This window comes from Thalia democratica, chromosome 2 (assembly GCF_965202585.1).
Source record: "Thalia democratica chromosome 2, ktThaDemo2.hap1.1, whole genome shotgun sequence".
NCBI lineage: Eukaryota > Metazoa > Chordata > Thaliacea > Salpida > Salpidae > Thalia > Thalia democratica.
In genome coordinates this window covers 53,424,415-53,438,940 of record NC_139166.1, presented here as the reverse complement: position 1 = coordinate 53,438,940, position 14,526 = coordinate 53,424,415, and the positions used below count along the sequence as shown (strand labels likewise).

At 26.2% G+C, this 14,526-nt stretch overlaps 1 protein-coding gene across 2 annotated transcripts; it reads left to right on the top strand.

Annotated features, from left to right (window-relative positions):
- The first annotated feature begins 544 nt into the window (after positions 1-544).
- On the top strand, positions 545-13,698 carry LOC145829234 (monocarboxylate transporter 7-like). 2 transcript variants are annotated; one of them, XM_082936974.1, is made up of 7 exons: positions 545-679; positions 1,267-1,370; positions 1,706-1,849; positions 5,074-5,169; positions 5,284-5,503; positions 6,024-6,162; positions 13,527-13,698. In XM_082936974.1, the coding sequence occupies exons 1-7, from the start codon at positions 549-551 to the stop codon at positions 13,563-13,565; spliced, it is 873 nt and encodes a 290-aa protein (XP_082793100.1). In that variant the 5' UTR covers positions 545-548; the 3' UTR covers positions 13,566-13,698. The 2 variants fall into 2 exon arrangements, 1 of the variants encoding a protein (XP_082793100.1); XR_014369553.1 differs by lacking the exon at positions 13,527-13,698 and having other exon boundaries at positions 5,284-5,584; positions 6,024-6,078.
- Positions 13,699-14,526: the final 828 nt, after the last annotated feature.

The window sequence follows — 14,526 nt, the reverse complement described above, 5'->3', positions numbered from 1 at the left end:
TAAATTGTAAATAGAATTTGTATAAAAGAAATAGTTGTACTATACAAAATAAAACAGTTGCTTTTTACAAAAAAAAAAAGTAATCGTTACTAACTTAGCATGTTAATAGGTTCTTAATAATTTTTTAATAAAATTACTTAAATTATACAACCATGCTTTCTGATATACAATGTAAGCTCGCCTAAAGGCATTAAATTCTCTCATGTATTTTAATTTTATAGAAATATATATCTATTTTACTTTTTATCTTCCTCTGAATACAAGAAAAAAGGCTTTAGATCTAATAAACTGAGAGAAAATTTCAACGAATGTCAGATAGCAGTGTTTTTAAAGACAATAACATTAAAAACACCTATTTTAAAACTAAACATTTTATAAAAAAATACAAAGTTCTATTATTATTTATAGTAACGTAACTTTAAAAACTTCAAGAGTATTATTTTTTTTAAAAACTAAATTTATAAAATATGTTTTGGTTGTTGCTTCAACTAAATAGCTTAGTAGGATTATTTAATTTGTGTTTATATTTTGAAATACAGCAAAATACTATGGATCAAAACAAGCGGTCGACTAGTTCCAAATGTAGCAGTACAACGTTAAAAAATGAAATAAGTTCCAGAGGTTACATTGTTGTGTTGTGTGGATTTGTCATTAATTTTCTAACACTTGGTGCTAGCAAGTAAGTTCTATTCATGAGCAAATCTAATAGAAAAATTTTTTAATTATTATTTTAATAACATCATTAGCAATTTTTTAATATTTTGTTAGTATAAATAAAAAGTTTGATAATGAGTATTTTAACGTTTTAGTGTCGGCAAAAAAAAATATTTGTTTTTTTTAATTTTTTGCCATTAAACGGAAAGTTTTAAGTTTCTAAAATTCATATAGATCAAACTAAAAACGATTAAACTTTTATATATAAACTTTTCTTGAAATAAAATTTATATAATGTTTACAGTTAAAGCCTTTTATTAAATATGTTTAGTTTTTTTTACATTTTTTATAAATTAAAACAATAAAAAAAGTTAGTATTTTATCAAAAACTAAGAGAAAATCAGTTAGAGCTCATTAACAGTACCTTTAAATATAGTTGTTTTGTTTTTTGTTATATAATAGTTTAAGCCGCTAGAGCCTATTATAATAATAATAAATTAATTTAAATCAAACATCTTGTTATTAAAACGACTTAATAATTGTAAAAATTTTACTGTAAATTAATATGTACTAATAAAATATTGAAATAATTAGTAATTTTTATTTTTAAAGAGTTCAATCAGTGTATTTGAAGTATTTAATGAAAGAACTTGGAACTTCAAATACAGGAGCCACATCAGTCATATCTCTCATGATCCTTGGAATGTCTATTTCTGGTTTGTGATAAAACTTACATTTTAACTAACTTTTAATAATTTTTACGCATAAGTTTTGCTTTTTGTCATTTAAGTCAGATGTAAGTAAAAAATACTTCAAAGCGTTTTTAAACTATTTTGTTTTTTTACTACAACCAAAAGTTCTTTAAAGTAATTTAGTATTATAAATTGTACAACAACAAGTAAAAAACTTTTAACTAATAAAAGTAAAAAAAAATTAACTACAAAGATAGATTATTTCTATAAAATTCAATACAAATTTAAAAAATATGAAAAGAAAACTAGCAAAAAAAGAACAAACAAAATTTTAATAATCAACCGTTTAATTATTGAAGGTTTGTTATCAATTCCAGTTTTCAAGAAGTTTGGACTAAGAAAAGCTGTCATGACTTCTTCCTTTTTGGTTTCTTGCTCAATATTTGCTTCGTCTTTTGTTTATTCATTTTCTCTTTTCATTATAACATTTGGATTTGTAGCAGGTAAACTAATCATATAACTTTTTTGAGTTAACTTGTATGTGTTATTTAAAAAGAGTATATTAATTGCTTAAAATGAATAACATCTTATAATACTGAAAAACTGTTGAATACTTAATTGAAACAGATTAGAATACTATAAAAGTACCTAGATATAGCGTTTTTGTTAAAGAATAATACAAGTTTATAAAAAAACTTCAGAAAATTTTTCTGTCAAAACTAAGTTTTGGTATATTGCAATTTACATACAATTAATTATGTACTTTATCATTTATTTGTCAGTCATTACAAATTTATAGCGAGTGTTAGTGTCAATCAGGCTACCATATAACCTTAAAAAATAATTTAGATATAAGCTCAAACATTTTTTTATATTTTTCTGTTAATTTTTTTTATATTTTATTAAAAGTTCTTGTAAAAAATAAGTTTCAAAACTTTTGTACTCAAAATTTTCAATTTTCCAAATCTAAATAAAAAGTTTTTATTCAAAAACACTTTACTAGACTAATGACGTTTCGCTACCCAAAAAAAAAATAGCTCTAAAAAGTGAGTAGCTGTCTAATTTACACGAGCGTACAAAGTTGCACAAGGGCACAAAGTTGCACGAAGACACTTTTGCACGAGGGGACATTTTTGCACGAAGACATTTTTGCACGGGTTGAATTTTTATAATTTTTTTTTATTTATCTTTATTTATTTTTATTTTTATTATTATATTTTCACTGTTACCCCTAATCTTTACCCTTGGTCGGTAGCTCTTTTTTTATTTTTGTTTAGTTTGTTTTTATTTATTCTTTTTTTTTAATAATCATTTATATTTTATTTTTATTTTTACTATCACTGTGACCCCTAACCCTTACCCTCGATCAGAAACTTTTTTTTTTTTTAATTATTACTTTTAGTTTTTCTTTCTTTTTTTTAATATATATATTTTTCTATTTATTTGTTTTACTTTCGTACAAAAATTACCTTCCGTGCGAAGTTGTAACTCGTGCAAAATTGACCCTTGGTGCAAAATTGTCTTCGTGCAGTTTTGTCCCCTTGTGCAATTTTGACCCGTTCCTCTAAAAAGTGTGTGAAGATTAACGTTCATTATAAAAATATATGCAAAGTTGTGTATTTTATGTACTAAAAATAAAATATCTTAAACAAAAACTAGAAAAAAACATTTTAGTTTAAAATTGAAATCAGGAATAACTATAAAACTTTACGATGTAAATTATTTAATATTATTTATATTTTACATATAGGTATTAATTACAAGTACAAAGTTATAAAACTTCAGTTTATATTATATAACATAGTTAAAATGTCAAAAAACCAACAAAACGTACAATTTGTAAAGTAAGCAATTTAAAATACCAAAGTTGTTTTATATAAGGTGTAACGGTAGGTTCACAGTGAAACATGATAATAGCTTGTAAATTCACGACTGCAAGTTTTTCAAGGTGCGCCTAAAAGGTTAATTCTAATAAAAACGAAACCCGGATGTCAGTCTACCGAAGGCTTGTGGTCTGGTGGTCAAATTAGTATGATAAAAACTTTATATTATTTTGACCTTGTCTCACGGCACATTAAGTCCAGATGTCGGTTTTGATAAACTTTCATTGAAGTTTTCTTGAAATAAATGGGGTTTAAAATAAAAATTAATTCACGATACTTAATAATCATCTTACTGATTTCTGGTATTTTTATTTTTATTGTTTAATTTTCTTTATATAAGTTTCTTCAAAAATTGTTTTTATTTTTTATGTATTTCCTTCAACAACAATTTATAATACTTAAAAACTGGAGTATTTGATTTACGAATTACAACTTGAAGTAAACTTCCATTTTAACCATAATAGCACATAAAACTTTTACTTAGTTTCTAAGATGTACTAACTTTTACTAATGATGTATCTTTATAGGAAAAAAAGAATATTTTATTTATGAGACTTCTATGTATTGCTCAAAACTTATTAAATTTTATTTAGCATTTTACACACGACTTTTTTAATACTGTCTGCTTAAATTTTAGTGTTACATTGTTTCCATTAAAAAATGTATTTATATAAGTACCTACTTATAAGGTTTTTAAAATATTTTTTAATCAGGAATGTCTTCCTAAAACTAATTTAAAACGTTGAATCATGTAGAAAAACATTTGTTAAACTTGACATATCCGATACATGATTGTTATCTTATTGTTTTACTGTATATCTTGACCTTTGGTTTTTTTCAAAAAAAAAGGAGTAAAGTAGAATTATAATGATTTTAAACAAATTAAAACTGTATTAGTACTTATATAATTGCATTAAGTGTTGGGTATTAAATTATAGCATAAATTTATTTTATTATTTTATAATGTAAAAGAACTTTAAACAATTTCAAATAGAGATATAAGAAAACTCAAACAACCTAATTATTACAGCTAATATTTCTATTTTCTGTGCTTTGTTATATAAAATATATTGTTAAAGCTTTTTTCAAAAGTAACAAAACTTTTAATAAATCGAATCTTAATGGTGTAAATGATTCAAAAAGGTTTAAACTTTATGCAAAAATACCAATAACACTTAATAAAGATAATTTGTTTCTCTTCATATTTTTATTCTTTAAAAACGTGTTTAAGAATAGAATTACTTCATTAAACATGATAAATTATAAACTTGTTTAAAATTATGTTGCTAACTTTTTTTAATAGTTTTACAAAACAGTTGTTTTTTGATTTTGTTGAATTTTTGTTTCTTCCTTATAAACTCTAGCTATAAGCGACTGCAGTATGCATTGTTTTATGTTGAAACTAATTAAATAAATACAGTTGCCTTAAAAACTAACTACAAACTTTAAAAGCATTTTACAGCTATTTTAAAGGTTTTGATATAAAAAAAGTTCTTAAATGTAAGCAACTATCAGTTATATTTGTTGCTGCATTTGCCAAACTTGATTGATAAAAACGAAAAAGAAGTTAATGAAATTATTTGTAATAGTTTTGATTTTATAAAAATATTTTGATTATAAGTTGAAGTTGATTTTAGACATTTTCTTAGCTTTTATGCACTTAAACTTTTTTTTTTCTAGGTTTCACACAAAAACAACGGTATATTAAGGAGTACTATTTTTAAAGAAATCTTATTAACAAAATAAGTAACAGTTACCAGAAATGTTGTTTTTAAAATATTTTTATTAAACGTCTCGTAGCTAATATGTCTTACAAATTAATTAAAGTTTTGCTATTTTCCCAGGTCTGGGGTTTGGTATTTGCTTTATTGCAGCGCCAGTTATTATTGCGAAACATTTTACAAAAAGAAGAAGTATTGCAACCAACATATCCAGCATTGGTTAGATTAAAAATTTGATTGAAAAAAATTTATACTAATAGTTTATTAAACCTCTACAATACTCACATAACTACTATTTTTAAAAATATTTACTTACCAGATCAAATGTTACAGGTTACTCCGTAGGCACAGTAGTAATGTCTCCGGTTGCAACTTTTCTTATTGAAAAATATTCTTTTCGAAGCTACTTAATCATGTTATCTGTGTTAAATCTAAGCATGGTGGTAGCTGGCGCTCTGATGAAATCACCGACTGTGAAATTAAATCTATCAAAAGAAGATAAATCAAGTTCATCGCAATCCATAGAAAACAAGTCGCTTGAAGGAAGGAACAGGTATTTAAGGATTTAATACACTGACATAATGAAATATGAAAATTTATAGCAGATGATCGTTATATGTTTGCAATACACTTGGTAGGTTTGCGGCTTTAGATAGTTATGAATTTAATATGTGTACAAAACTATAGAAAAGATTACTTAAACTTAAAATACTTTTAAAGCTACTAATGTTTTATTCTTCACAGAACGTCTAATTAATTGTTTATGGTCATACCTATTACAATTAATAAAGCTGTTTAATCTTAACAAAACCTTCAAAATTTAAACTATAAGATTAGTAACATAGAATATTATCTATAAACATTAACTAACTTTGCTTCATAATATTTTTTTTAAGTTAAGTCTATAAGTATAAATCTTAACTAATAAAATGTTCTTTTTTGGAATTTCAATGTTTGTTTTCTGCTATAAATTTAGTTTGCATTCTGTTATCAAAAAAAGTTTTTTTGAAGTACAATTTTAATTAATACATTTAAAAACTTATAACTATAATTATGATTTATATAAATAACAGATCAGAATGTCGTTTATCACCTCAACTGAGAGAATTTTTAACAAACAAAGTATTTTGGATTTTCGTAATTGGTACATCACTGCAGTTTGGTGCAGTTACAATTAGCACGTTATTCATTCACTCGTTTGCTGAAAAAGAGGTTTTTGTTATTTTGTATTTCTGAAAAATAAAAAGTTTATTAAAATTGCCTTATAGTTAGTAGAATATAATTATTATATCTACTGAAAAATGTTATAGCTAAAAAAAAACTGTTTATAACAAAACGCTACAAATTTTTTAACTTTGTTTTGTTGCTAAGAGACATTAATCAAAAGTATTAGTAAGTAAATGTTTATAAAAACTTCAGAATGAAAAGAAAAAGTTTTCACATTATTCATTTCGTTATATAAGCTATAATTTTTTTTTATTGTTATGTTTATCTAATGGAAAATACTCAAAACGTTTGCAGCATAATTTAAAGTCATATATGACTTTTGTAATAAGATTACAGTTTATGCTAACCATTCGGATTTAACCCTGTGTCAGAATTGATAAAAATTTGTTGATGACCACCGTTGTGAAGGCTTATAAACCACAAAAGATAAAAAAAATCTCGCACGTGTACTCAAATAAACAACAAACTTACAAAAAAAACTAAAGATAGTTTAATTTTGATTGATTTTGACTTTGTAAGTTAAAACCAAGTTCTGTCATATATCAATAAAACAATTCAGTGTTCGATTTTCTAGAAATTACAAATGTTATAGACCAGTGGTCGGCAAGCTAATCAAATTCTGTGTACACCAAGCTGCAAAAAATAAAATCGGTGCCCCAAAGATCTGATTTTAATAAGCGCTGCTAGCGGTGGGATTACGTAAACACTTTTATTAGTGCATTTCTCCTTAAAAGTCATAACTCAGTTTGTATTTACATGCAAACCATTTAACAACTAAAGCTGAAACTTTTTATTTGATCTTCCTTTTAATTGACCTTTTTATTTCTTTTTCCTTATTTTCACAATGATATTTTAGTTACATGGCTTTGTCTTACATATTTATTAATTGGACACTTCTCCGCAATTACCACAAAATCCCCAGTTCAGTATTCTTCAATTACTTTATTAAATATTAACTACATACTTAATCTAACTCTATGTATTTTTTTTGTAATCTCAAAATTTTGTGCACCTCTAAATGAGTTTCGTGTACCCTAAAAATTTTGTGCACCAAATTTCGTGTACACAAGTGTTCACCAGTGTACACCAGTGTACACCGTGCTGACCACTGCTATAGACTATAGAGTGTTTATATTTCAAAGTTATCGACTAGGAAGGCAAAACTAAAAACTAAGTACAAAAGAATACTAGATGAAAAGAAAATAGGGTCAAAAGTGCGTTTTTTTTTTTGCAAAATTGTTTACGTTTCTTCAGGTAGATTTGTAGAATCGTATTAAGCTACGTGCCAAGTCAATTGTAACAAATAAGTTTTAGTGTTAAAGCTTATAATCTCTACAAGTCTTTGCAAAATAATTTTGATGTAATTCAAAAAGAAATTCAGCCAATTTACATCTTTAAAGAGGTTAAGGCAAAGTAATTAATGTTAGCTCTCAATAAATTCTCTAAACATATTAAACTACTCGTTGTTTTTATGCATCATAATTTATCATGAATTGACTTAATTTATACAGTATATTTACCTCTATAAAGTTTTCTTTAAAACTTCTAAGACTTTTAGTAATTTAGTTTACTATCATTTTTAAATCTTGGTTTTTACTAGTGATGTACCGGACTCACTATCCGGGTCCGGCCGGATATTGCCACTTTTGTCTGATATCCGGTTCCGGCCGGATTCTAATTTGAAAAAAAAGTCCGGATCCGGGTCCGGCCAGATCCTAACAGAGATCCGGCCGGACCCGGATCTTGTTAGTATAAAAGAGCATACTGAAAAGTATTTTTTTTAAAACAAACCCTGTGTAAATTAATAAGAGTCATTTTTGTCAGTTAAAATTAAACACCTACCGTGATTGGCACATTTTGTACACGTGACTAATTTACATTTGTATACATTTAAACTATGTAATAAACATTTCAGAAATGCAACTCTTTATATATGTTGTAAAAATGAAAACTTTGGAATGAATACTTGCACTATTTATTGTTTAAATTTGAGCTCAGAGAATATTTAGAGTAAATACGGTTGAATGTAAGAGCTAATGAGAATCATATGACGAAATGTTTCAAACTATATACTGATGCAACAAAACATCAGAACATGACAGGCAGATTATATGTAAGCAGTTAGTTAGTTTGGTTTGCAGCTTGAAGCAACAAAATATCTTGAACTTTTTTGTGAATGCTTATTGTAAGTAGTGTTTTGTTTTAAAAGTGAATATTTCAACTGGTGTTTAATTGTATAAATATTTAAGCCAGGTTTATAGTTTAATAGTTTGTTAAAAATTTTACAGTTTCTTGTTTACTAAAAGTTTTATTTAATTTTTAGTTTATTGTTTTAAGTCTTTTGATATAGACTTAAATAGCTTCCAGTTTTTAAAGTGTTACCAAATTAATTAATAGTTTTGTATATGCTAGTATTTCTTGTTGTGTTTTATATAAAAGATTTATCACTCAAAACTGTCGTGTCTGATTATAGAAAATATTCTCAGTTAGAATTTAGAATTTTTTAGATATTAATTAAATAAGGTAGGATTTAGTTATGATGGGTAGTACTAATAAGTTAAGTGTACCACAATCAGTCCACAACTTCACTACCAAATTGTCAACCTTTGCTAGCTGTTCTACTGATTATTAGGTTAAAGTATTTTTTTCAGTTTTTAAAAACCTCATTCTGACTCAGGCTGGTTTATACTCACTCTAGCTAGTTTTGTTGACTTAAACAGTTGGCAACACTGCTAGTTTGAAAATTTTTGGGAATTTTAGAAAATCTTGGACTGCCTAAGGCTAGTTTAGTCTTTTATAAAATTCAGGCTAGTTTTCTTTTAGATTTTGAATGAGCTTGAGCTGATCCAGTTTTCAATATTTTGTAATTTTCTAGTGTATTTTGTTCAAGAACTTGATTTCAGATTTTTAATTGTAAATAACACCTAAATTTGTAAACCTTGTGGCTAGCTGTTCTACTTATTATTAGATTAAAATTCTTTTTTTTCAGTTTTTTAAAACCTCATTCTGACTCATGCTAGTTTATAGTCTAGTGATGTACCCGGACTCACTATCCGGGTCCGGGTCCGGCCGGATATTGCCATTTTTGTCTGATATCCGGATCCGGCCGGATTCTAATTTGAAAAAAAAGTCCGGATCCGGTTCCGGCCGGATTCTAGTTTGAAAAAAAAGTCCGGATCCGGTTCCGGCCGGATTCTAATTTGAAAAAAAAGTCCGGATCCGGGTCCGGTACATCACTAGTTTTTACAAGCTTTAAAGTGTTTTCAACGCTATAAGTAATACACTGTAAGTAATTGTCAAACATAGCATTATAGTTTGGTTTATTTATTATTAAAATTTATTGATCTGGATCCGGGTATTTTTTCAAATTGAGATCTAGCAAAATTGAATACTTGATCCGAAACATCACTAGAAGTTCAAAAACATTTTTTTTTAAGTTTCAATTGTAAAAGATTAATTTTTGATTAGATTGACTTAAAAGGTATTATTAATAACAGCTCCGGTCAAAATATTTTAATCTAAGTTTGTAATCAAACGAAAATAAATGGGATTTATTTTTATTATAGTCCTTGATATATAAGTTGTTACGATGGTGAGTTCCCTACCTCACAACTGATTACATTGTACATACTACAAAAATTAAAATTATAGTGAAGGAACTTTTAGCAAACTTAGCTTATCTTAAATATGCAAACTCTTAGTCTTTTTCTGAAAATTTTCTTAACATGGGTTAGCATCAAAAAAGTTTTTAGTAAGTTTGAATTTGTTTGCCTTACTCGTAAAATTTACATACGATTTTTTTATGTTATTAAATTATATATACTAATGCTATTTTATGTTCCTTTGAGATTATTATGTGATTTTTTGCTGATGTAATTGCTTAAGTTACTAACACAGTAATCCTAGTTATTTGAATAACATTATTTATAAGAAGTTGCTTAAAGTTAGAAAACGGTTGCGTGCTAATAAACTTTTATTTAAGTATTCAAAAAAAAAAAGTTTTTGATTTTTAATAAAACTTCAAAAAACTGTGAATTTAGTGTGAAGATTAATGGTTTTAAGCAGAGGAATAGTTTAAAACACTTAGCTGTAGTTTTGGATGATAAGCTGAATTAGAAGAAATATTTGAGTTTTCTAAAATCAAAACTGTCTGGTAATTTTTATAATTTCTCAAAAATGAGGTATTATTTTACACAATTATATATACTGTTTATGTTTGGTCCAAGGACCTGTCGCACGAAAAAAACTTTTTGTTATTGAGTCATATACCAGAACAGTTTGACGTCATGTCAAGGACATGACAATTACAATAAAAATGCTATATTATAGTTTGTTTTATCCGCACATTCAATATTGTTTATCTGCTTTAGGTGTTGCTGCTGACTGTTACTTATAACCAAAATTCGTGAGCAAAAAAAAAAGATCAAATATGTTTGCTGTGCTCCTGCCCTGACCACAACAAACCCTCTGTTTAAAAGAAAAACTGGTCAGCTGAAATTAAATAATGTGTATAAATTGCAAATTTTTAAGTTTATGTGTTTGATCCAGGGCACAATAAATTCACACTTGCTAGTTTTATTGATTTGAACAATACAAGGTTTTCAAAGAAATTAAATTATAGAACTGAAAGACCTAGAAACAAGACTTGGCCTAATCTGCTTTAGGTATATGGGTCCAAAGTGTTATTATAAGTTCATAGAAACTTTTAAAAACTTAAAAAAAATAATTTAAAATGATAAATATTATTATTCTATTATTATATATTTTTAATGATAAAATATAGTTGTAATTTTTATCATTAAATGATTTAAATTTATTTAGCCACTACTAGATTTGAAATTAGAAAATCTTACTGTAGGCTAAAAAAAGCATTAAATAGCAATAAGCTAATGAAAATTATCTTTCATTTCTGTAAAACTTTAATCCTTTATGATAAAGAGTTATGAATTAAAAATTTGTTAAATTTTCCTCGTTAGGAAAGTAAATTAAATTACCACTGAAAGAAAGTTTTAGCCTGTACCTAGATGATGGTGATCTAGAAATGTTCAGACAGAGAAAGTCTATGAGTTTCTATCTCTAAGAAAAGAGTTTCTATATAAAAATAAAAACAGAGCTAGGGGACGATGATGTATACTTTCTTAACTGATCACTTTATTTGCAGAGCATTTTATGTCATTCATCAAAAAAAATTGAAAAAAGTATAAACTGACATACAAATCATTCTATAAATACGTATCTATTAAGTGGTATGTAGTTTAAAAACCAAAGAATATATTTTTGAATAAGGTCCTTGAACCATTTTCATAAAAACTATATGGAATTATCTAAAGTTATTCAGCACAAGCTCTTATCTTTAATTAATTATAATATTAACAATACACAAAATTATACAGTAACAATTAAAGAATAGCAGATCTGATTTTATATTGGAAAACAAAAAAAAAATTAAGAAACGCAGAAGGAAAAGTGTATAACTTTTTAAATTCAATATTGAGCTCTTAAAAAAAGCGTGAAAAAGTTTGTAAAACCAGTGGATTAATATTTTCCCAAAACTGGTCCCTTTAAAACATCTTTAACAGCAATAGCATTGAATTTTTTCTTGCATGTATACCAAATTTATACCAAATTTAAAAAATAAACCATTGAACACTAGAATAAGATAATTCTAAAATATAAAGAAAGCAAACTAAGTAGTTTAAGAAAATTGACATGCCCTACCCAGTAAAATAAATGTTCCTCACAAAAACTACTTGTTACATTGCTTCAGTTATGTATTACAGTTATGCACCATATTATAGTAATGATGTTGGTTAAAGAGTTTAAAGTCAAATTCAATTAATAAATGAGTATAGTTTTAGATAGAATTGTTTGAAACTATAAATTAAGTTTGTCTATCTACAATAAGAACTTTAATGATTATTATTAAATGAATATAAACATATTTTGAATAATACTTCATAAAGTCAGGGTTGCCACTTTACCTGGAAACCTGGAATTTGACAATTTAAGCAAAACAAACCTTGAAAAACCTGGAATTTGACCAAAACTCATTTAAAAACCTAGAATTTTTTACAGTTTTTACATGTTAAGTAGTAAAATTTTGATTTGACACAAAAAATGTATCATATAAATAAAAATTTTTGTCATCATAAAAGTTTTTTTTATTAAAAAACACAGTTTAAGTAGTTTTACAGCATCTTTTCAATGTTTTTATACTGTTAAACCACAGTATTTTACCATAATCTTAACATTAAACAAAAAAATTACCTATAAATGTGTCCTTTTAAAAACCTGGAAGAAATTTTGAAAACATGGAAAATAAATTAAAAAGCGAGTGGCAACCCTGAATAAAGTAAAACAAAATAAACTGAGAAAGATATGTAATTTATGTAGTCTTGAAGTATCAATAATAGCTAATCTAGTTTTCTAACATCTCTTAATTTCAGATCAGATTTTATTAGTAAATGCAACCATTTCATTCATGAAAGTATAGACATTTTAAAGCTACATAGATTATGTTCTTATTCTATATTACTATATAGTTTATTTTATTCACCTATTTTGTAAACCATACATATGTATATATATATTACTTCACGTAAAATCATATATACTTATTCTCAGGAAAGCATTAAGCATCAAACCCAAAATAACTGTAAACTAGTATTTATTTTGTATCATATATGTACTTTTATATTTTTTTTTACTCTTTCAACCCTGAGTTTGTTTATTCCCTAAAACCTTTAAAACAATGTTTAGCTTAAAAATTTATATTATAGTTTTTATAACTTTAAATTAACTACCAAAGGTTTTATATAGCACCAGGGGTAACATTTCCTTGCATAGGTTTTTGTTTTTAGATTGAAATTTATTTTTTACATTAAAAAAGAAAACAAAAGTTTTATTTCATGGTTAATAATTAGAAACATTTATTCTTAAAATAGTTCAAGTTCCCAGGCTTCCCTTACGATAAATAGCATCATATGAATAACATAGTAATGTTTTCTATGTTTAAAGTTTAAAATAATTAGTTATGTATGGTTCTGAAATTTAAGCTGGGTTTAAGTATTTTTACTTAAGTTATTGTTCTACTTTTAATATTGGAACAGTGTATTTTATCTAGCGTTGTTTAGTACTTAGGTTATAAACAACTAAACTGTTTAAATACATTAAACACAGTTTTGAACTTTATTACTTGTATTTATTATGAAACTCTTAACAAATCAAAGCAGTTTCAAAATGTAGCTCAAATTTAAATAAGTCTGCCTTAAACTTAAACTATAGACTAAAAGCTTTAGCAAGAAGACACAAACACACTTTTTTGCAGCAAACTGTATTTACTGTTTTAGGTGGAGAAATTTTGTGCAGAAGATGTGGCAAGACAATAGCTTCAACTAAAAATGTTTTCAATGTTATAGGAAAACCCTCTGCGGTACTCAAAAAAGAAGTAAAACAATACTCTGATGAAACCTTAGCTTTAGTGCAATACTTTAGAAATCCAAGTAGTCAATTTTTTAAACTTTTTACTGTCAACAAAGCAGACGTAATTGTGGAGAAACAAGTTTGTCTATTTAATTTTAAACTTGAACTAAAATTATCTAAAAATCTTCAATTTTTTTCCTTAAATTAGATTTTTTTAAGTAGTTTTGTCAGGGTTTTCACACACTAAGGATAGTTTTTTTTGAAAAAATTAAGCTGACTCATGCAATGGTTTTTGCTTACATAAGTGATTCTTTTTTCATTGATATTCATGAAAAGTAAAAAAAATAAATATTTTTTCAACTTTTCTCAGCTTTAAAAATATAATTAAGTCTTTTAAAATTGACTAACTCTTTTGAAATTCTTTTTTTTTGCATTCTCTAAACAAGAAGATATAAGGTTTTCTTAAATAATTAACTTTTATTGACTATCATCTAAATTAAAATAACTATCTTCACAGGTAGTAGCAGACGACACCTGGTTCAACAATCACGCGTGGTCGGTGTGCGGCTGCCCGCAATGCAACCACCAGGTGGGGTGGTTGTACCAGAGGGTGGATGGTGACCAGGACCAGAGTTTCTACGGGTTGATACAGGACAAGACCATTGAAGAGGTGGAGGCCAGGATGCCCAAGATCGGCTGGTGGGCAGTCAATTGAATATATTTGGTATAATACACTTTGTTAGTTGATGGTTGTATGCTTGTAGTTTTCAAACAAAAAAAAATTAATCTCAAGGACTTATTGCAATCAATTGAAGGTTTAAGTTGTATTTTTTGTTGATTGAAATTGCACAAAATTTAATACTTTAATTGAAAAATTTGTTTGCATCAGTTTAGAAATGTTGTGTCTAACTTTTTACAATTGTTGAG